Below are 24,912 nucleotides of genomic sequence, written 5' to 3' on the forward strand. Positions count from 1 at the left end.
GAACTTTTATTAGATAAAACCCCCAGTGCTGTAGTATATATATAAACTACCACTTGGTAAATGAATGGGAGGGAGTCCAGCCCTGGCTGTAAACCAAGATTCTAAGCTCTTAAAAGTGTCACTTGGATTGACAGCTGTGCATCAAAATGTTTCATGCTATATCTACCACTTGTCACTGATCAAAATTTGCAACTCTTATCAATTAGTAAAGTGTCTTAAACGTCAAACACATGGAATTCATTAATATACGAGTATTAATCAATACTTGTAACCTGAAAGTAAAACCCAGCACTTACACTTTTGAAGTACGCTGTCGTGAAGTTACCTCCTTCAATTGCCAGATCACCAAGAAGCCTCTTCTGATTTGCTTTCTTCAGAATATTCTCTTCAACAGTCATCTCGCTAACCAATCTATGAACATATGCAAAGCATGCAAAAACATACCTTAACGTAATAAATATCCTCACTCCTACACATTTGTGATACAAAATATTTATGCAAATTACATAGCTGCTTACCCTCTGCACACAGAATTTTCATGAAGATTGACAATTTTAATTTGGTACCTCAGCATGATTACTTTGGCCCACAAAGTAATCATGTCATCTTGAAAACTTGTCCTATGACAGAATACAGCATACAAAAAACCTCCATACCAAAAACCCAATTTTGTCTGCTTATGATCTGTGTACTTTCTACATTTCAAATCCTAAACCAATGCTCATGTGGACAAATGCAGAAGTATGACGACGCAACAGTTCACCGCAACTCAAGTGTAACACACATCGACTGGTTTAGCAAACTCACCGATATATGTGAACATCCCTCGTCTGACCAATTCTATGACAACGGTCTTGAGCCTGAGCATCCATTGTGGGGTTCCAATCACTGTCATAAAATATCACAGTGTCCGCACCAGTGAGGTTCACACCAATACCACCGGAACGTGTCGAAAGGATGAAGCAAAAAATTCGGCGGTCAGCATTAAATCGTTCCATCAGCATCTGGAGACAAATGAGCAATACCAATTAGCCAATCCTTCTAGAGGCCTTCTAACCAGTAGTACCACAACCAAAGCTCACACTTTATTCTGACTTGCCAGATATTACTCACCTCCAACACACGTCAAGTTTCAGTACAGCAATGGACAAGATAAATAAATATAACTTATAACTTTGCGTTCAAAACAACAGAAAATTAACTTATCATCATGCTCACAAACCTGTCTCTGATCAATACGAGTTGTTCCATCCAAACGCAAGTAAATGTGGCCATGAAAATTGAGAAATGCTTCTAGAACATCCAACATTCTAGTCATCTGCGTAAAGATCAGAACACGATGGTGATCTACCTTCAACTGCCGAAGTAATCGGTCTAGCACCTGCAGTTTACCTATGAATGTAACATAAAAATGGCACTGGTTTTAATGACGAAATACATAATCTTAAATCCTATTGCATACAAGGCATTAAATATATATAGAGAGAGTAAGACTTTGTTGGGCGAAGTAACAAAAAAACAGTATTACCCAGGAAAACAGAGAATAAAAATACCCATATTGGAGAGGGAGAATCTGAAGGCAATGTAAATTTTTCTTTCCACCACTTTTGCTTATAAAATACTTACTTCTACTACTTGTGTCTCAGGGGAAGTTAGGAGAGTCTATTGCAAAGCAGTGGACATGCTTCTGATTTTACTTTTGTACTGTAAAGTGTTACGTATGGAGTGTCGGGCTGTATGGAGCAGAGACTTGGACACTCAGGAAGAAGGAACAGAAATACCTGGAGAGTTTCGAAATGTGGTGTTGGAGAAGAATAGAGAAGATCAGGTGGACGGATCAAGTGACCAACGAAGAAGTATTGAGGAGAGTCAACGAGCAAAGAAGCATTCTGCAGGCGATTACACGAAGGAAAGCTAACTGGCTGGGACATATTATGAGAAGGAATGGATTAATGAGTGATATCATCGAAGGCCAGGTTGAAGGAAAGAGAGGACTAGGAAGAAGATTGATACAGCTAACCGACGACCTTAAACAAGGAAAGAAGATGACGTTCCAGGAATTAAATCGAGAAGCCGAGAATAGGGACAACTGGAGAGCTCTTTTGGGCAGAGCAATGGACCTGTCATAAGACAGAACACTTAATAATAATAACTGTAATACATGATTGTTGTTATACTGCATTTTAAATTGTACATCCTGTATGTCTTGAGTCAATTGGAAAACAAAAGTTTGTATTCCTTGCTGGAAAAATTCTATACCAAATCAACATCAACCAAGTTAAATCCTTGAAGGAAAGTGTAAGTGTTTAAAATTACACAATAATCCCTCATATCAAATTCCATCTCGTTCAAACTTTCTCAATTGTGACAAAATCTATTGGTTCTGATAATACAAACCATACACTCAGCGTTCGCTTTTGTGTCAAAGAACACGGTCAGCAAGACTACAGGTTATCTTTCAAAATTACATCCCCTCTGGCTCAATGCTTAATACAGACTGTGATCTTTCAGACTTTCAACAGCTGCCTGGCTTTTTCTGTCCCACACATACATATTCCACGTAGAAGGGTTTTGAAATTTGGCAATCTCTCTTCCATCTACAGCATACAGTTATGTATTGCATTAACCGCTCCCACCCTCAATTCACAACTCACCACAATCATACTGAATGAGCCTAGGATCCGGAAACTGTGTAACCATTGCACTTGCAATAGGATGCAGTAAAGCACAACGTGATGACAGTTCCTGCTGCAGCATGGCCTGACTTCTCTTCAGCTCCCAGAACTTTGATGGGGGAGGATGCGACACGTGGAACCTCGGCTGAGGAGCTGAAACTGCTGGCACGCACAGCACATACCTACATAATGAACAGAATATTGATGTAAGCAACAAAACTGAAGACACAACACTTTCATACACAGGATATAATAAGGTACTCGGTTGTCACAAAAACCTAAATAACAGAACAAACCACAATATGTACTGTGAAAACAAAGCTCCAATTCTATAATATGACTCAACTGCCAATAAACACACAAAGAAACAAAATGTACTATAAAACCTGCTTACAAGATTCCAAGGATCTGAACATTCATTAGTTCTGGACAGGTTTCAATGTAATAGATGTTAATATCTTCAGATAAAAATAATGCATAGCATATACCATATTTATCAAAGACCGAACAAAATGAGATATATATAAATAACTGAATTTCCATCACACACAACAAATTGTTGAATTTTAATAACATAATCAGATTTTTTTAATGAGCTACAGGTTTTGACCCAGTTGGGCCATCTTCAGCCTCCAAAGACATAAAGATAATATGTAACGCATAACAAATGCTTACAAAGCCGATTCATCATTAATTAATGAAATAGAAATATTCAAATTCAAAATATACCTTGAAAATATGTCTCCAAGTTCGTTAACATAATGCTGTGGAGTATGAACCAAAGATGCTAGGTGTCTTGTTTGAGTCCAGTATCTGTCTGGCTTTTCACTGCTCTGTTTCAGGGCATTCAGACAATGGACATATCCGGCCCCTCTCGAGTCCCCTTGGTATGGCTCTACCAAGTCCACAATTCTCATAGCCTCTATCAGGTCAGGTCCATAGATTGGGCACGCAGTACAGCGGCGCACATTGAATCGATTCAACATTTCCAATTTTGCTTTCCTCCTTGCCCTCTTCTTATCTTCTAATTCAGGCTACCATGTGGACATGGAAGACGAAAAGAAGGTTAGCAAATAAGTATGAAACTGAAGTTAACACACTTAAATTAAATGTTTTAAACTTTATACCAATACAATATATTCACCCAAATATAAGACCCGTGGTTTCTTCCTCACGCAAACCACAAAAGAAAGTATAAAGCAAAATACTGAGAAAATACTTCATTCCCACGAACATAAACTGACACGAAGCCTACTACAAAATTAACAGGTAAATGAACTAGTTCTGATGCACTACCACTGTTTGAGTATTTTACTGCCGTCCTTTAAACTTTCCATCCTTAAGACTCAACAGGTCTGTAGACAATATCTATATAATAAATGCTGTACAACCACAATCCAATAGTTCTGAATTCGTTCCAAATAACTCACCGAATAGAAAACAGATCGAGTTACTACTTGTGCTTCCAGCTTCTGCTTCCGCTGTTCTGCCATCTTTGTCTCATTTCGTGTCACTATGCTACTTGATACTGATGCCAAAGCAGAGTGCATGGTGTTGTTCCTCTGAGATTGTTGGACTAGAGCAGCCAGAACTGGCTGGGTGAGAGAAGTGCAGGTCTTGGTGGAAGTCGTCGTCGTCGTCGTCGTCACTGTGGTAGTTCCAGCTACTACTGTGTTTACCAGTGTACCCAAAGTTGCCTGAGCACCCAACGACATGTTGAGGGGAGGAACCCTCATTACTGGACGAGCCACTGACGTGGATGTAGTCTGACAAGATGGGATCATGCGGTTCACTGTCGTCACTGTAGTTGTTGCTACACCACTCACTGACTTTGGAAGTACAGTTAGACGGTGCCCACTTGCAGTCATTACTTTAAAAAAAAAACCAGCTGTTGCAGATACATAACAAGTTACACAGTTCAACAGATCAATATGGAACCAATCACTGACCTGACGCAGATGGTGGAGAATGGCATATTCATCACACCACAACTGCTTTTGGCATCCATTCACAGTTACACCATTACATTGAAAGATTTGGCATCTAGCTGTCCTCTCATCTCAAGTGATCAATTTTGATTATATGCATTTTTTTGGTTCCCTGCTTCTTAAATATTAGTACCAGGAGTGACAGAATATCACAGACTTCAGTTTCATGCTTCACTTTAATTAAAGGCCTGCATATTTAATAGGTATGTGAACTAAATTCAACTTTATTTTAATAATCTTCACTTCAAGCATACTTTATGCACTGAATAACATATTTCACTTACCTGTAGTTGTTCCTGGATTCTGTGACAACGGTGGTATAACTTGCGATGATGGCGTAAGCAAAATGTGGCGCCCTGTTGAAGTTTGCACCAGCTGGGCAAATCCAGCTGGTACAGAGAACCTCTGTACTCCATCTGCTTGCTTCACTTGTACTCCTGTCAGTGACTGCTGCTGCTGTTGTGGAGTTGGACCTAACGTAGCAACTGGAATCGCTGAAACACACACATGCTCAAAAATGTTATTCTACAGCCTCCTTAAGATTATTAGAAATAATCCTTGTGGGTACCCATCAATGAAATATAAGCCTATGACAACTACACTTAATGTAGTTCTATAGCACAAAACCAGTCAATTACATTCTCAGGACATTTTGCGTCAATGCTATCCACTATCTACAGTTCAAAAATTACAAATTCTATAATTCATTATGTTTAAAATAATGGCTCTCTGTCTTCAGGTAATACCCCCACTTCGGCCCATAAGATGGAGAGAGCATGTTTCTTTGAAACACTGTTTTGTACCTGCAAGTCCACACAGAATCACAACCCACATCATCAACAAAGGATACCTTATGTTATATCACTTTTAGAAAGCACTACAGCAGTGCAAATAATACCTTCCCATGTAAATGATTAAATATCAAAAAACAGAACTGAAGCCAAGCCAGTGTGATTTACTACAATGCCATGGAAGAAAGAGTTACACATTAGCAACAATAATAGCAAACTGGTAATGGTGTAAACTGCATTAAGCATTCCTTTCTATTGTTTACAAATGAGTGATAATTTATCTTCTGTATGTAATGGGTAGATTTATTTGCAACTTATCATTACTTTAGGTGAACCCTTTGCTTGTATTATGTGTAATTTATATAATAGTATGAATTGTACTTGACTGGAATAATGACTTCCGTAACTTAAAAAAAGTCCAGAAATTTTAAATAACAAACTCTTGCATTATACCATGTTAAACTCGCGTGTTTGTGCGCTTCCTACATGTTAAAAAACCTCATTCTGCAGTGCTGCAGAATCAGGCATGGTCACCATCATCACTGATCATGACCTTGTCCCATGCTCAGTTATGGTCAACTGAGTACAGGCTGATCACTTCCACCACCACTTACTTCACAGTATACCTATATGTAAACATAGTCAAGATATTCACTGTCTTACACATAAACAAATTTATTTGCTGGCAAATAAAATATCAAATAATGATAACAATGATAAAAACAAGCAACAACAAGTACTACACAGACTTTTATTTCTAAAAGCAACAAAAGCAGAAAATTAAAGAATAAGTGACAAACTGCTGTATTTTTTCCTTCATTTACCTGTGATGTCAGAAGCCCAGATGAAAAAGCATCAAATGACAGGATTAACAAACAATGAACTGGAAAGAATATGTAATGAAGCAGCTGCGGCCTAACATAAAGTACTATTCCAGAATTTACCTGGAGGACAAGAGGAAAATTAAAAAAACCCTGTAAGGACACGTGGTCATCAGCCAAGATTTGTACACAGCACCTCAAAAATATGAAGTAGGAGAGTTTACTACTCAGCTGAGACATTCAGTAAAATACTGGAAAGGTTTTGAGGCTTTATCTGAGGCAGTAGAGGGACTCTCCCCTTCCTTCCAGTGTCCCTCCATCAGTCTGATAAAAGGTGACCTTAACAGATGTCTCCAGTTGATAGATCAAATTAATGTTGGCACTCACTACAGATTTTCCCCAACTTAAAACATACTCCACTTTGCACGATTAGCAAAATAACGATACAACGCTCATTAACACGGAGGCCAAACACTCTTGAGTCACGCCACACAAGAACCGATTTTATAATAAGTGCAGCATGTCTAAAGATTAGAAAAAATATATAATCGTCTGGTATAGTGATGATCTAAATCCTTTCTGTTCTTCCTAACGCTCTTAATTACTGCAATTATGTATCCACAAAAAGTGGAACAAGCACGTGAGACACATGCACTACAATATTTCCAACAGCCATTTCCTTACCCTTTAGACCACCCTGATGTTGCACAAGTTGCACCGAATATCCCTGTCGTTGAGTTCCACCTGTCACTCTCAGAGTCACACCTACGTGAGAAAACACAGTGCTTGTTCTCATGCAACACACACACACACACCTTGCCGTGTACAACTAGCATGTTAACGGGACTCAATCCATGGTCCAGCTCAGTTTCCTGATCACAAACTGTTTTAATATTGAGTCAGGAGGTCAGATCAAGTTAGATGTTGCAACAGCATCGTTTATGGAAACACTGACCTACAGTTCATATAGCTAATCATTTAATGGTAAATTTAAATGTCCCATACTATAAGAAAATTAGATCAGAAGTTTTCAATCCATGGCTGCATCACATTTACGTGATACTGTATCACTTGTATTTCTTTTAAAAAAGACATTACAGTATAAATTATTTAAAATAATTAATAGCAATAACAGACTGGCAAATTTAATAAGAAACATTACTAAGATAAGCAAAATGTTTGCAATGGTATAAAAGTACAATTTTGAATAAACTGGCATGAAATTTAACAAAATTTCTGTCATAACCTAGGATGAATGTGGACCCTGCTCTTACAAGACTTAAAACTCTTGTTCTAGACAATTCATATAAATATTTTTTAATCTACTTCATTTAAATTCATTTGGTACAGAATTGTATTTATGATTTTTTTTGGTTTACATTCTACTGTATCTGGCACAGCAAAGAATTAGTTAAAGACATTTATAATTGTCTTGACAGTTTGTTGAGTAACAAGACATCAAATGCTGCAAAGCTTGGTGGACAAGCTATTGCAAGCCAGATGACATGGTCAGAGCACATATTATATCCAAAAGGTACCAAAACTTTTTGTTTTAAGAAGATTACACTGAAGACGTAACCAGTGAGCTAACTTTTTCAAATGTCACAGAATTTTTTAACAGGCAGTATACAAATCTACATTAAATCTATAGCGTCACATTCATTTAAAGCTTAATCAAGCAAGACTTTCATGCAAACAGAACAGCAGAAAATACAATACCCCAATAAATAACGTAGCTGACCAGCAACTGATGTCCTCAGTTAGCATTTTACTGACATATGTACAAACATTCAATTGCAAATACTGATTCTTCTTTTGTTAGTGTTAGGCACTGAAAACATGTTTTACAGCCAAAAAACATTCAATCTTTCTTGTCAGAGAATCAACAGGGTAAGCAGCATTTATGATAATACACTGGCAGGGCCAGTTTTCAGCAGGACAGTGCCTTTAATAATTTAACTGATGGTCAATACAATGCCTGATCTAAAGCTTTCACATTTTTGCCTCATCCTCAGGGTAATGAAGTTGTAGATCCCGCCTGTCCTATAAATTCGGTACCGAGGACGGTTCTCGAAACGGTTGTTTCTCCATTAAACCATCTTAAATGGCTGGTAGCCTGAGAAGAATTCATTATAATATGATGCCTGTCAAAGTATGAAAATGACATGCCGTTAACATGTAGCTCCCCTCTACGTGGAATACAGCCTATTCAGAATGGCGTAAAGTGGATGAGATGGGGAATGGTGGGTTCAGGCAGTTAGGCAGGGTGGCCAGTGGGTGGGAATGTGCGCGTGCACGCATATACGTATGTATGCGCATATGTACATATGAATAAATCAATGAATGGAATGAATGTAAAACTAGGATGAATCCACAAGCTCTGCTTACTTTCAAATGTTACAGAATAAGAAACAAACCAACAAAGACAAAAAATAAAGGCGTACTCCAACAAAAAATAATACAACCAACATTCTTCAACTAGAAGCATGAAGCATACAGATTATTATTTGGCAGTTTTCTCTTATGCTTTATGAGCTACGAGGTTTCTCAGGTCTGCAGATAGAGGCAGTATGCTCATCTGAAACACTGTTGTCTACTTATAAGCCCATATGGTGTTACAACACAAAAGACCAACATCAATACCCTCTTATACATCAGGAAGATGAAACTGGTTCCAGCAGGATGGAGTGCCAGCACATAACCTGTACAATTCTACCGAGAGTTGTTTGATGACCACATGACTTTATCTGGTCTGTGACCTCTGTGTTTGCCAGATTTATAATCTTCTTGTGGGGCACACTCAACAAAAAAGGCATACAAAAATAAACCACATACAGGATGAGATAAAGCGCAACAGATAAGCATTGCACAAAACACACTAAAAAGATTAAGAACATTAACTACGACTGTACAGACAGAACAAAACAATAATTAATTAGGCACTTTAGAAAGGGAAAGAACAGTATCATGCCAAAACTCATGGCACTGTGATTATTAATTTGTAGAGGTGCTTGCAGTGCCATCACAGAACTCCACTCTGCATATATTCTAGTTATAAAATCACCCTTTGAATTCAGAATACTTCTTTTAAAAGTTTCTCTATCATAAGAAGTCACACAAATGATCATAGCATATCAAATACATTACAGTAAGTAAAACTAAATTAATAACCACTGAAATTTTAAAATCATTACCCATGCAATCCTCACCTTGGCCAGCTGGGGCTTTTACGAGAGGTGAGGTACCAACATGAGCTGAGGCGACAGTAACAGGGAGTCCCTTATTTACGACAGCGCCTCCACTTGTCCCAATATTCTGCTGCTGCTGGTTGGAGGAAAGTCGAACATGGATCTTTATCTTCCCCGATGGACAGCGCGGAGGTGGCTCTGGCACAGAGTCGATCTCTTCTATTAACTTCTTTGGAACGCGGTACTTCTTTATTCGATGAGCGACAAATGCTGTGAGGCATGACTCAAGTTCCACCAGCAGTAAGTTTAGACTGAATAAATCAACATGCTGAAATAAGGAGACACCCATAATAACAGGTATGTTTCTAATTCCTCTTACTTGCATTCCATGAGTTGTTATTTTTAAACTTTCTTAGCCTTCTGGTATACAGAATGACCAAAAAGTGACTTCACAGCTTTTAGTCCGAAAACGGAACTCATATCACTTGACCTCTACCGACTTGTAATTGGGCTACTGCACTGGCCTGAACTATGCCTAGAACTCTAGTAATTACGTTTGTAAATACATTGGTGGACTGCATACGTACAGCTTTGCTAGTTTTCTGTTCCTTCCTTAGCATATTCACTGCATCTTGCTACCATTGTATGTTATTTCAATAAATGTGACTGCCCTTTCATACTTACATGGTGAGGGATGGCAAACCTAAAGAGAAGTGGACAGAGTTAATTGGGGTGAGTGTTTGGTGATGGACTTGATAACAATCACCGAGAGGATGGAAGCTTTCCTTTCAGCGACAGAACACAAATATATAAAAAAAAACTGAGGGAAATGAATGGTTGAACACTAGTAAAAAAGATACTGGTGATGGTAAAATGGGGTTGAAATGTTCATGTTGAGATAAATGGCATATGTGAATGAAAGCTATTGGTTAAAAAGATAAAACACTAAAATACTTCTGTGAGCAGAGTAATACACAGGTCTTGCTGCAATAATCTGTGGATTCACTCTATTGAGCACTTATAAATAACAAGCAATAAATACTCGTCATATCTTTCACAAAGAACTGTTCTAGTAATTTTCTGTTTCCAGTACTCCTTTCATTTTTAAGTTACTACCACTTCTACCAGCTTAAGTAATATCACCAACCTTAAAGGGATCATAGTCGAGCATGGATATAACCAAAGAAGCAGTTTCATATGTAATGCCTTCCATCTGAAACGGCGAGATCGTAGGTCGAACCTCAAAGAGGTTAGGATGATTGCACACTTTACGAAGTTGCATAAGAACATTGATAACACTTAACAAGTTTCCAGTGGCTAGGGTTTCTCTTGTCCTGTAAACAAACAAGGAAACACAAGACAATGATAAATGCACTGTCTCATAACATTAACGCAACTTTAAGGCACTGACAACACATTTCCCCAGAAGTATTGTGGCAACCGCAGGCCCGCGCCGTAGCCGCACGGTCTGAGGCATCAGGCTTCGGACCGGCGATACGGAATGCGCGCTGGTTCGAGTCTCTGGGGATAAGAAATTTTCTCATGAGCTTTCAACCAGTGTATGGGACCGGTGCCAACCCAGCATCGTGAGGAAATTGGGGAGCTACAATGAGTAGCGTAATCCAGTCAGGAAAGCTAGCAATGGCTGGGGGTTCGTCGTGCTGACCACACGTCACCCTATATCTGGTTGGATGATCGTTCACCTCTGCTTAGGCATGTGAACGTGAGGCCAGCAGTCAAGCTAGTCGGCTTTGGCTCTCTGGAGCTGTTATGCCACGGATTTAATTTTTAATTGTGGCAACCGTAAATACCAAAGAATGTGACATTGTCCTCAGCATTCATGTGTCACTTCTACCAAGCATTTTTGTGTAACAGGCAGAATCATTAAAAAACACTTCCATACTCAGAAATTACCCGTTGGCACGATACTAAACTTATAACACAATATTTATTAATATAAAAATCAACAATCCCAATATTCAGAATCCAAGAACATGACTGCCTGCTGGGATGTATAGTTACCATAGAGTTAATCACACTTTTATTAGCACAAGTACGGAAACTGAACGGGCATTCCACCCTTCATAAACAGGGTACATTTCATTATCATATGAATCAGTATTGGAACACAAACGATGTACATACAACTGCAAAAGTAATTTCCCCAATGCACGTATGTACAAATACAATGACTACCATATACATGAGCACTACTGGAAATTAGGTACAGTTTCTTCATGTACACAGAAACTGTAATAGTAGTGTCACCACAAAATAGCTGGTTTAACGTGATTTTGCTTCTATGCAGAAGAACATTTCAACTTGTGGATTTGTGATTCAGCAGCTACTGAAAAATTGGCATCATAAACATGATATGAGAATTCACATCTAGCAAAATGTGTCTGTATGTGCACGTGCATGTGTGTGAGGTATGAAGGATGCTGACGGAACACCTCAAGACCATGTATGAAATATATAAGAACCATGGAAGCCAAGAGCAAGGATGTTATAACATACACTATCACAAGCACAAATAATATAATCATAATCACCTTAAATGAAGTGACAGTCTGTGGAGTAGTTGGAAGTTCCACCAATGCGGGTAAAGTGGCCACATCTTCCTCTATCTTGCTTAAACAATCTTCTCGTTACTATATCTTTGTCACACATTACACAGTAACAGAATCATTTACATTCTGACTTTAAGAACCAACTTCAATCATATTTATTCAGTCAAAATGAGATGTATTACTTCCAACTACCACATCCTGCAACAAGCTGGATTAAGAAAACTATAGAATGACCCAGAAAAACTGAGTCATAAAAATACAAGGCCAGAACAGGAATATCATAAAACATGCACTGAAGAAGAAGAAGCCTTTCATACTGACTGGGATGTATTCTTCCCACACCCACTAACAAAAATTGGTGAAAAATTATAAAATAATAAACTCACACACCCTCCAGTCATATCTTCACACAATATGAACAATGCTGTTGCTTACTTTGCTCTAGACATGAAGTCATCATATAAGAATCTCTGTCGTTTTGATAGGCGACACATCACAATATGCTCGTATTTCTTCGGTAACTGCTTCTCCACTTCCGTTTTCAATCGGCGCAACAGAAATGGCCTTAACACCTGTGAAAGTTATCTCACATAAATTTTAAAATTACACGCTATTCTTTCTTAATAATACAGAGTGAATTTTCAGAAATATATTAAAATGAGACAGAGAGTTAAAAACTGTGGGTACTGGCTATCATAAAAACACAGCCACTCATCTTGTTATGGTGTTTATGGAGGAATAATTATCACAGGCCGTCTGTTTAATTTCATACCGCGTTCTTCTTTGGAATATGTAGCTATCTCATAATTATTCTTCCAAAACTGAACATTTATTACAAACTGTAGCACATTCAGAAATGAGAATAATGTCACAGAATACTGATACAACAAAGGAGTTTTGTTTGCTCCTCTACATGTCCATCTTGTTAAATCCTGCAAAGGTTTTAAAGTGTTTGCAAGCATAGCTGTTGATATTGTAAAAACAGCCGAGATCTTCGCCCCGAGGTTGTGCTGTGGGTTGAAGCACTGGCGATAAACAAGATTTTAATCAAGAGGTCAAAAGGATTAAGATACATGGAATTTGGACGCCATGGTACTGGAGCCCTCTACTGGACCAGTTAACACCGAATACCACGGCCAACAAATAAAGCACCTAAAACTGTAAACTGCTCGACTCAGTGTAATCTTTTGCACGTCATTAGTAAATGAGATTGGCATGTTTAGTGTTCACTCATTCTCAGACAAATGCCTCTGGTTCAACACAAGGATGAAAGTGAATGGACATATCATCCTTCAGGAACATGATACATCTTATCATCATTAAATGAATCAGAAAACACAAATACTCTCATTCTTTAAAAATAATGATTCCAAGGTGTGAGGAAGTTCACAATGTTTTCATAAAACATATGACCCGAATAGTAAAAACATCTTCAGAAGATAAATATAAGAAAAATACAAAATAAGCAAAATGACAATGCTGGGGATGAATTTTGTTAGATCTGCCTGAAACTGCTTCTAATTAATAGCCCTCTCTAACAGTTAAACACTGTCAAGACAGGCGTGTTTCATAACATCAAACATTGCTAATATTATTAATATAACTACAAATAATATCTGTAAGTCAATAATAAACTTTATAGACAATATGCTAATTCAGAACTTCAACTTCCCCACAATACATAATGAATTATATTAGGTCACTGTGTGGTTCTCGCTTGCAAACTTATGTTTTGATCATATCCACATGTTAAAAAGAATTCAAGCAAATTTTTAGTTTATTATGAGCAGAGTTTATGACAGTGATACTTCCCAATTTAAATCTGTAACAATGTATACTGACCTTATGAAGGCGCTTGATAATGCTCTCATTATATTCCGAGTTTCCTTCTATCATTCCAGTCACTGGATTAGAAAACCACTCCTTAAATTCTCGATGTGACTGGAACACGTTGGGCATAAGAAAGTGCATCAGGGACCACAATTCCATCAAATTATTTTGAAGAGGTGTGCCAGTTAAGAGGAGACGCCTGTAAAAATCAACACAGTTAATGTGAATTTCAGATTCTCATGGCAGGCAGTATTAAAATGTCTGTCTTCTAGGTTGTTGTGCTGCGTAGTCTGATAGATGTCTTTACCTTGATAGAGGCAGCAAGCACCTATGAAACAATGGTAAACTTTCATCAGACTACATTGCGCAACTGAGAGAACAGCCACCTTCAACACAGTGTATGATTTGACAGAATCTTAAAGTTCATGAAAGCGTTTATCAGAAATTCATCCACAGAGCAAATCCTATTCAGAAAAACTACTCATAAACAGGCTGACCGACAACTTGCAGCTTTCAGAATGGAGGTAAATTTTAAATGTGATCCAACAAAATAATTTCTTTTGAGATGCTACACTGTAAATGCCACTGGTTTTGTGTACACCTGGGGGAAAATTATAGCTTCTGCACCAAGAGATTCACATTTGGTGAGGAAGGGCTGTAATGGCATCCAAAACCATCTGTCCTTCTTAAAGAACAATAACACAATCTTTTTGTCCCACTTTATTTTACATCTAATATATTTTTAAACGTGTTATTATGTACATTTAGTGTTTAATGAAGATAAAGACAACTTAGGTGCTGACAGTGGCTGCAGTTCCCCTTACCACTACTTCAGACAAAGACTTGGTATTTTTAACCAATGTTTTTTAGAAACATAACCCCCACAGGGGATGGCTGAATATACACACATGAAGTAAAAATATTTAAAAAGTCTGCTGTTCTTAATCCTGCAAACCACTACACAGGATCTCATTACAAAGACTCTATGGCAGACACCTCAAACTATGAAGAGACATTGAACAAATCATACTTCAGTTCTGGGAAGGGAAGATGGGGAAACATGGCAGATCTGACCAGTGAGCTACCCCACCAAGTCTAGGGAAGCACAAAATCTTACAGAAAAGGACAAAATTAATTTTTAAATGCAAGGCAAGACTACTGTGCAGCTGCATGACATAAAATAGTATATTCAGTATTTATACACAGTATGCAGTGTGTTATCAGAAATGTCTAACTTAAAGGATCACAGCATTTGTGTACTTACAAAACTTTGAGGTTATTATAACGAACATAATATACAGTTATAAGAACATGTTAACAGTGAAAATTAAGCACAGATGGAAAACAGGCTTCTTTCTAGAACTAGTTTCTTAAATCTCTTTTTCAATGCAATTGTCATGAAATGTAAAACACTAAAATTTGGGCATACATTCTCAATGACTAGTTATGTTTTGCAGTTATTCCTGTCAAATGCCTTTCATATCTGATAAGGAAATACAGGATTAAGGTATAATCATATCAATGTGTTTGCTAAAACCCTCCAATTGATTTTCATGAAACTTGATATGAATGTCATGCCATTGTGGGTCACTCAACCTTTGAACTCTTTCATCTATTGCCACCTATAACATCAACATGGTGGACATGTGAACTTATGAGATGGCACAAACACTAGCATAATTAATGGTAAAATCTTGAAATATGCAACTTAAGGTATGTCTCATTGAGATCGAACCATATAGAAACACAAAAGTCTGTACTTGTCTTTCCATTTGATGTTGAAAACCAACCATGGAGTTAGGCAAAATAAACTGTGTGCAGACAGGCCATAAACAAATCTAAACATAATACTTCAACAATTATGAACATCGCAAAGCCAAACTTTCAGTTTATATTAGGCAAATTTAATGTAGCCAGAATCAATACAACGGTAAATTACAAGCAAAAATGCATTACCAGATTGTAGGATTGTTACAATACTTGTTGGCCTCACCATACCAACAAGCACTTGAAGCAAAGTAGTCATTGGTAAGTTCTTTCCAGAAGATGTCACTGCTTTACTTAATTTTGCTGTACGTTTGTTTCTTGAGTGTTACGCTCAATATATTTCTTAAACATTATTACAGTAGTAATCTGTTGTAACGTATAAATATTCAGAAGACTTGAGAGGAAGATTACTGTGACATTTAGGTACTTGTAAAGCAACTACCATATGCAAAATGGAAGGGAAAAAACCCACTTGAATCAATAAGAAATAGGAATACTTCCAGTGGATAAGAAACCAAACAGCTGAATTCATAATATAGCCTACAGCACCTTTGCAGAATCTACTCATATTACGGTATATGTGATTTGATATTTTCATGGTAGTGAACTTTTTGTGGTCTTGTAGGTGGTTTCCAATATTTCTGAGGAAAGTATCACCCCCACCTTCACCCCAAACAGGTGACACATTCCTCTGAAACACTGGTAACCACCTACAAGAACAGAGTGTGTCAAAACCAAAAGACCACAATTAACATATTAGTGTAGTTGGATACCACTCTTATTCACATGTGGGCTGCAGTATCTTTGCATCAGTACATGCTGCAATGCACATCTTTAAATTAACGTAACATCCAATCTGTATTCAAGATTCTGTTCAGATTTTCAGTAATCATCCTGCGGTGGGTCTAATGTTTGAATGACTTTATGAAATGTTTTCTGTCTAGAGAAACCTGCTCTCCTAGCTGCCATGACTCAAAACAGCAATGGAACTTTTATTTCTTATTTAACATTCAAATTTTCTATCTTTAACTTGAATTGTTAATTACAATACCTGTTGGCTTTCTGTAATGAACAGCTACTGATATACCTATACCTATGACTGCTTACTTCTGAATCTGCCACAGCATGCAGCCAACTCTCGGTTTACAAACGTTCGATTCACGAACATTTGCTATAACGAACGTCACAGCTCATTCAAAATTTCTTAGTCGCCAATAGACAGGAATTCCTTATAAAATGAAATGCCAAACTTATAGTGAACATAATTGTAAGATTTAAATAAATAAATTTTAAAAAATGTATTTATTCCAACACATAAATTATAATAAAACGTATTGTATAGACCATTTGATGTTTAGTACATGGTTTTAATGCTTTAAAATGGCTGCTAACGTATAACATATAAGCTCAGGAATGCAATATACATGTAACAAACAAAAACATATAACAAACAACGTCTTGGAACGGAACTCGTTCGTAAACCGAGAGTTGCCTGTACAAACATTTTCCTACAGTAAAGTAGCGTAGGTGAGAGCCACAGAAACAGCCGTTCTGCCATTAATGTGCCACGTATTCCTGCATACCTGCACGTGGCGTAAAATGCTGAATAATGACTTCCATTTTATCTTCATCCTTCCTTTTAGGTACTCTCAGTTCTCCCACAAGTCAGTTAAATGTTTATAAATTTGAAGGAGTGGACACAGAGACAATAGGCTAATCTCATAAGACTATTTTATTTTTCCTTAACATATCACAGGTCTACTCATGGGCAGCTGCTTGTCCACAGAGCTTTACCACAACCATGTCCTCCCTGTACCTGTTTTTATGATACTTGCACTAACCCTGCCATTGAAGAGGATAATCCAGGCAACGAAGTCTTTTTACATGGAATAATCTAAATGAAATTTAAGTTTTTCACATATGCCACAGTTTCAAGCTACATAAACCATTCATTGACAAAACATTCTGCGTGCTCTGTTAGCAATAAGATGATTGTAAATTACAATATAATACTTCTTTGCTGAAAATTCAAGCAAGGGATACATTACATGCCGATATATTTGTAGCTTTAGCTTCCTAGTACACAGAAGGGTGAAAAGACGTCTTACAATCAAAAATTTCATCCAATTATGATATGTGATGTTACATGCCAGTGAATCTGACAGGTAAAAGTGAATAACTCTCTTGTAATAATATTTATTTTGAGCCTATAGTGAACTGAAAGCAGTAAACTATAGCTGTCATAACAGCAAGACAGGAATAAGGATTGCTACATTAAGGGTACCTGTCCAGTTGCCAATATCCTGTAAAGCTCATTAATGAAACATAATTAATTAAATATGTGGTTATATAGTACTTGTTGCCTTTCCCGTTTATTTCCATTTTTGTCACACCACAACTCACTACAGAATCTCAAATGTAATGAATCAGTAACTTCTCCCTTGACAGACATACACACCGTTTTAAACATGACACATGCATTCATACAGGAATGTACTGTACCCCCAAAATAATCAGATACAATCCAAGAAGAAGCACAATGATACAAGAAATATTATTATATCACATATTAAAATAATCTTTAAAGTATAAAATCTTCAATCATAAGTAAAAGTTTAAAACAAATTGCAATGTTCTTGACAGATTCCTAAAGTAACAAATCAAACAACAAATTCTTTTTTAGGATAATACCCAGTGTCTTACACGTGGGCCAAATGTGTAAACAAAAATTTAAACATGAACCAAAGGCATAAAAAAAAATTTCCCACATTTTATACCATGACAATCAGACCACAATGCGACAATACTTTCAAGTTAGAAAAAATAAAGATTATTCAGTTTAGAGGCAGGGAATGAGTTCAAACAGAATACAACTCAAGTTTGGAAATCATAATACATTTTTAATATATTCATATTCAGTACATGAATGGTTGGTTACATTGTACCAAATATCATCATATCACTTTTTTGTGATTTATGAAACTGAACTCTATTTATGCATTTCTATCAAAAATATTGTATGCTTATAAGTTTTATTTGCTACACAGTGCATCATATTCCAGTTAACATTCATGCCATTGTTAAGTTGAAAGTCCAACCTTTCGATACTTCTATGTTAAAAATGTTACCTCTGTGATTGAAAATTGAGCAGCAACTGCCATCTCTGGGACTTGAAATTCTTAATATTCTGTGCTTCATCCAGAATAAGGTATTTCCATTTTTTTCGCCTAAAACTTTGATGGTCTTGGATGACCAATTTGTAAGATGTAATGCATACATGGAATGCATTTGGTTTGGTCCAACCTGAGTAAAGAAAAGTAACATATCATAAAATATGTTCTTATGTACGAAGATCATAAATCATTTTCTTTCATGCACTAATGCAGTGGTCCCCAACCTTAAGGATCCCAGCATTCACCTGGAGACTTACGAGAACCATAAAAATAAGTGACTTATCACAGGTACTACCACAGAATATCTTATAAAGTCTTGTCGGCAATCCCCCACCCCCAACACAGAAAACCTAAAAACCACAATCGTAGTTCATGCAATTTACGCAGGACACATCCCTTGTAAGAACTATACTACGTATACGTAATATATAAAAAATGTGATAGGACTCGGTATAAAAATACAAAAGGTAATAATTCGGAAGTGACGATGCTCTCTTCACTCACACATCAGCACACAGACCAAAGAACATAACTTATATCATACAGAGTTCTTTTGCATCAGCAGCTTTTGAGAAACAAGATTTATGAGCGTAAAAATTGTGGAGGGGTTGCATCCAAACCACATCATAAATCTGTAAATCCACAAAAATAATTCAAAACTAAGAGAACTTGTTGAAATATCAATGGCACATCTCAAACAGAAATGTTTTACATATTCATTCTCACATTATCTTGGACAAAATAACTTCTCAAGAGACACAAATTCACATCGGATGGCAATAACGAGCCAACTCAAACAAAAGTAAAGATATAATTCAGTAAGACAGGATTAAGTCTATCTTTGGTTAGTACAAATTCATTATGTAGTAACAGGAAATCCAATCAATTCATTAACTGTCTTGACTGGTTGGTAATGTTACAATACTCTCCTTTCCAGTTGGTAGAGAAGCTGCTTAGATAACCTGCTTCTCTTCGAATGGAAAGGTCCACACATAAAAATAAAACAACATACCTGTGCGCTTCTGTTTCCGTTCTTTTTGTGAGCCATAATATGTTAGGATTTTGAAGGCAGGACACCATTTTTTTAATTCCATCTCCCAATTCAACATCACAGAAGTGGGAACTATAATCAAGTGTGGACCCCAGTTACCTGTAACAACAAATTAAGGGTTCATAAATGTTAAAAATTGTTTTCTGCGTGTTTCTCAACTTCATATACGCAATCTAAAACTGGGGAGTCCAGTAACATATCACACGAACTTCACATAAATAAAGAAAACCCAAGCAGCTGAAAGAAAAATTCTGGTAGCGACACTTCCTTGTTCCAGTGTTTTTAAATAATTTCTTAAGACCAGACAATAGTCTCATATACTCTCAAATTCTTGTCCCCAATGACAAATTCATTATAAAGCACATGGATAAACGTGTGATTGCATCGCTGACATAAAACTATGGGGCTGGCAATTTCAGAACAACTGCTGATAGAGATGACAACTTGATAGCATTTTGGGGAAAAAACTTCATTACCAGATACTTTGTACGGCATGTCTCAGGTATCATCTGATGTAAAACCACTCTAAACCTGTTCATTAGCGCAGGAAACACCTTTTGGATTTATAAGGTGACTACTTCGGATAGAAATGAGTGAATGGAGAATAGTGACCACATGGAACTTCGTCGTGCAGACACTCCTCTTCAGTACATACGTCAATGGGACTCTTGGATGTAATGGCATTAAGAGCCATGAAAAAAATTCAAACTGCCCTGAGGAGAAGTCTGAACAACTCTCAAAAAGAAACAAATGAATAATACATATTATGCTTGCAGCTACAAATCAACTACACATTTCAGTACTTCCAAAAATAATCACTATAGCTATATTGCTTTAAGATATGCTGTGAACAAGGCCAAGTTATATGTTATCACAATAATTGTGTCCTAACTTCTTACCTTTTTCACATGCTAAGTGAGCCAGAAGTGATATAGTTTGGATCGTTTTACCTAGTCCCATTTCATCGGCCAAAATTCCATTAAGCTTTCTGTCAAACATGGTAACTAACCAATCCAGTCCTATATGCTGATATTCCCTCAGTGTGTGCTTCAAGAGGAATGGTATTGTTGTGACCACCTAAATAAAAATAAGAGAACATCGTGACATGAATGTGGAACAACCACCTTGTCAAATTCAAGTACCCAGAGAAAGGGGAAAAAACAAAAATACTGCAATGAAGCAGGACACTGTGACAATGAAACTGAGCAGCTGTTACCAACACAGGTAACATTTACACAATAAAGATAAAGGCAGACCCTAATTTACAAGACACAAACATTATTTGAAACACAGCACAGTGTAATCAACATTAAAACTAAAATGTTAAAACTGATTCCAACTTTCTCAAAGCTGTGAAGAAATTGTCTTCTAGACTGTGATGCTGCGTAGTCTTCACATTCTGGAGGAAATTGTTCCCTCTATTTCTATGTCGTCCCCACTTAATGGTACCTGCACCTTGTCGTGGTGGTGGGGCTTGAGTACCTCAGTGACCCCAAGAGCTACTGGTAGGGCCTCCCTAGCCAGATTGGTCGAGGGGGAGAGGTCAGACTAAGACAGGTACCCTGGTCCTCCAGGTTGGGGGTTGGTCGCAAGGCTAACAACCTTGCACCGTAAAAAGGAATGTTTCGAAACCTCGGTCAAAGCCTCGGACAGACGGACCTAACGGAGGACCGAATGGAAGAGGAGAATTGAGGAGGCCATGGACCAAATACGGACCAGAGAGCCATAGAAGAAGAAGATTTCTATGTCATAGATCTGAAATGTCGGCGACCACAGAGAACCACGACTAAAGAACGTTTTATAAATATCACGCTTTATACATTTTGTAGTTTAAGAACACAGATGTACCAGACAAGTAGCAAAATCCAAACAATGCTAGAACAGATAAGACCTACATCAACAGGACAGTGATAAAAAAAAGATGGCAATAAACTGACTTCATATTATAATTAGGAAGATAACAATTGTGTGGCACAGGTGACTTGCAAAACATTCATCCACAGGCAAAGCAATGATGACGAACAAGAAGACAAAATGTGTACACTAACAACATATAAATTAATAAATAGTTGTTGGTGGTGAAGAATTGTAACAAAATAACTTCACAATTTCTCAAAGTCTAAAAATATTCTATATGCTTCCTCGTCTTGCTTCAGCATAAATGAACACAAAGTATGTTTATATTATTAAGATAAACGAAGTACTCTCACTACTGAAAAAAGATTAATTCACTGCACTGTTTCCCTCAACAGGTACACACATCAATCAGAGCATGACACATGCATTTATAAGGGATTACAGTTCTCTATACCCCATATGTAAACAGATACAAGTCTTTCATTCAGATATACTTGCAACTGAGCGTTGCTGGGGATGTACACAGAAAACATTTTGTTTTGTGTAAAACGATGCAAACACAATACTTATAAATAGCAGAAGTCTGCAGTATAAGCAGAATGGACTGCAATAATCATTTAGAAGAAAATTTGGAATAAAATAAAACAGCTAAGCAAAAACACATTATACTGGACACTTACACTTGTTGAAGATAAAGTATTTCCTTTAGGTTGTATACTTTCAGCCAGTGCTGCCACGTCACTGATCTCTTTCCCTGCCGCCTCATTATCCTTCACCTACAATTGTAAACATCACACATCAGCAATGTGACAGAGAACTGGAGGAAAACAAAGTTAACCTCACGTCTCCAAATTCTGCAGCTGGAAAACAAGTGGGGGCCCTCCCGCCTGTGATGTGCAGGCTCGCCATCTCCCGCCCAGTTTCTGTTGTTGCCCACATAAGCCCCATTTCATACTAGTTCCTTTGCAAAAAGGATATTCAACATGTAACACTTAAGGGTACGCTAAACTTAAGCAATTTGTTAACGCAGACGTCCAGAAGAAAAATAAATATACAAACCATCTACAATATACCCTACTTAGTAATCAGATAAGGGTTCATATATTTTTCTATTCTTTAAACACATATCCTAAAAAGACAATTATTATAATGTAGAAAGAACTGAACGCAATGGACAGAAAACTTTGTCTGAGAGGTGCTTCCAACACCAGCAGGAACCATGAACAGTTGTACATGTAACTGTACCAAATACGTCTATTTTTAAGACTAATAATTCCCATCCTGGCGTAAGTACAGCATCTCAGTTTTCAGAAAGTCGCCTTTCAATATGCTTTGTATAATTATACAAACCTTTTTTTCAGTGCTTGTTTCATCATCCTCATTGTCATCATTTAGTAGAGATTTGAGGCCAATGCCTGCTTCTTTACTCTGTATACTGTCTTCATCACCTTCAGTTGAATTTTCACTTTCATTTCCTGATACTAGAAAATAAACACAAATACACATATCTGAAAACTAACTGAGTTAAAGTAATCACATACAAAATACATCATGACTACAATGACTCCGAGGTTTCGTCTCCATGCTCGACTTCTTTGCCTATGTTACTGTTTCAAATTTGATATGTGGTTATAGTAAAAAAGGTAAGATAAAAACCATAAAAATTGCATGTTGCAACATTTAAAATTTCACAGGACTGAGCAGTAAATAACAATTTTCAAAAAATTTATCCTACACAGTGATCCGTCACCAACAACGGAGTTGCTTCTGAAAAACAATGTTAGCAAACCCATAATTAGCAAGACCAAAGCCTCACAAAAGACACAACATTAATCAGCCCTTCTCCCAAAAAAAAAAGTACATCTTTTCGTGTGTCAGTCACTGGCAGACTTTGTATATCCCCTCTCAGTTTAGTGCCACAGAGGGGCAAACCATGCAAATATTTATAACTGTGTCACAACCTTGTAATTTCTGCTTTACACTTACATATAAATTATGAATTGTTTGCAAGGTTCTAGAATGTCTACACCAAAAAAAAATGTAAACACGCTGGCCTATGCACATTTTGATTTAGCATCACTGCAAAAGTCATCACAATATAGTATGATAACTGATCTATGATGCACACAAAAAATAAACTTAAAAAAAACAAGAAAAGGAAAATCATATTAAAACACTACCATTTGCTTTTAATTTCTTTTATTATCCCCTTAGGCTGTCTGATCATTTAATGTACCATATGCACAAATGTAACCATGAACCAAAGGAAACAGCGGTAAAAAGAAATTCACAATATATACGTCAATTGTTTCCTGCACTTAACAGAACTTTTGGTTTAGTGTGTTTAATTTTTCAGCCCCACATAAAATATTTCCTACCCACGCTGCTAAAAATGATTGTACAGTCTTACCCTCATCTTCAACTTCTTCTGATTCACAATCCTCCATACCATCTTCTGCGTCCTCTGCACCAACCCCACAACCATATTTTGCAATAAGATCTTCGATACTCATTTCATTTTCAGCCTGCGTGGAAAAATAGGACAAAAGAAGGGAAATCTAGAGTTAAACCAGCTGCTGCATTTTCTTTAAAGATTTGAACTAAAATACTTTAATTACACTGCAGAAATGTGAACATAACTACATTGTTTCCCTCGACAGGTACACAAGGCAATTTCTGAACATGAAGCGTGCATTTATAAGGGATAAACATTTCTATACCCCATATATAAACAGATACAAGCTTTTCATATAAATACTTGCAACTGTGCGTTGGAAACGGGGATGTTGTACAAAAACAACGATTACATACTGAAATATCATAAAATCGTGTGTTGATATGAAACAAGTAAGTTGAAAGTTCAGCCACACATAAAACGAACTCCATCAGATGAGTCAGTGGTAATGGAGTAATGCAAGATGTCCTCACGGCATACCAACTAAAACCTTAATAATTAGTAACTTGTAAAAAATCACACATTTAAATTGAAATGATGCTTCCACAATAACTTGTCATAGTAACCAACAGGTGAAATGTTGACCAGTGACATAACCAAACATACTCAGAAAGCTCAAAACCCAGGAAACTCAAATAAAATAACACATTTTGCATGAAATAAGACCATGAGATTTCACAGTACCATACACGAGTCAATATGTAACACAATCCTTCTTAATATCAGTACGCTTTATATTTAACCAA

General features: G+C 37.0%; 1 protein-coding gene across 8 annotated transcripts in view; it reads right to left on the minus strand.

Annotated features, from left to right (window-relative positions):
* dom (domino helicase) overlaps positions 1-24,912 on the minus strand; it is a 56,271-nt gene that overhangs the window by 19,465 nt on the left and 11,894 nt on the right. For 7 of the 8 annotated variants that reach the window (XM_087349052.1, XM_087349050.1, XM_087349048.1 and 4 more), the window contains 18 exons: positions 24,122-24,236; positions 23,062-23,192; positions 22,392-22,487; positions 20,754-20,931; positions 19,816-19,953; positions 18,759-18,933; positions 13,876-14,062; positions 12,469-12,605; positions 10,611-10,797; positions 9,485-9,791; positions 6,960-7,040; positions 4,948-5,157; positions 4,106-4,545; positions 3,405-3,709; positions 2,655-2,857; positions 1,223-1,392; positions 808-1,004; positions 297-411 (listed from right to left, as the gene is read on the minus strand). In XM_087349052.1, coding sequence (XP_087205178.1) covers positions 297-411; positions 808-1,004; positions 1,223-1,392; positions 2,655-2,857; positions 3,405-3,709; positions 4,106-4,545; positions 4,948-5,157; positions 6,960-7,040; positions 9,485-9,791; positions 10,611-10,797; positions 12,469-12,605; positions 13,876-14,062; positions 18,759-18,933; positions 19,816-19,953; positions 20,754-20,931; positions 22,392-22,487; positions 23,062-23,192; positions 24,122-24,236 — 3,372 coding nt within the window. The remainder of the gene's footprint in view (positions 1-296; positions 412-807; positions 1,005-1,222; positions 1,393-2,654; positions 2,858-3,404; positions 3,710-4,105; positions 4,546-4,947; positions 5,158-6,959; positions 7,041-9,484; positions 9,792-10,610; positions 10,798-12,468; positions 12,606-13,875; positions 14,063-18,758; positions 18,934-19,815; positions 19,954-20,753; positions 20,932-22,391; positions 22,488-23,061; positions 23,193-24,121; positions 24,237-24,912) is intronic. The other variant, XM_087349051.1, reaches the window with a different exon arrangement.

This window comes from Zootermopsis nevadensis, unplaced genomic scaffold, assembly GCF_977971745.1.
Source record: "Zootermopsis nevadensis isolate Lab colony 2312 unplaced genomic scaffold, Znev_1.0 Znev_ptg000015l, whole genome shotgun sequence".
NCBI lineage: Eukaryota > Metazoa > Arthropoda > Insecta > Blattodea > Termopsidae > Zootermopsis > Zootermopsis nevadensis.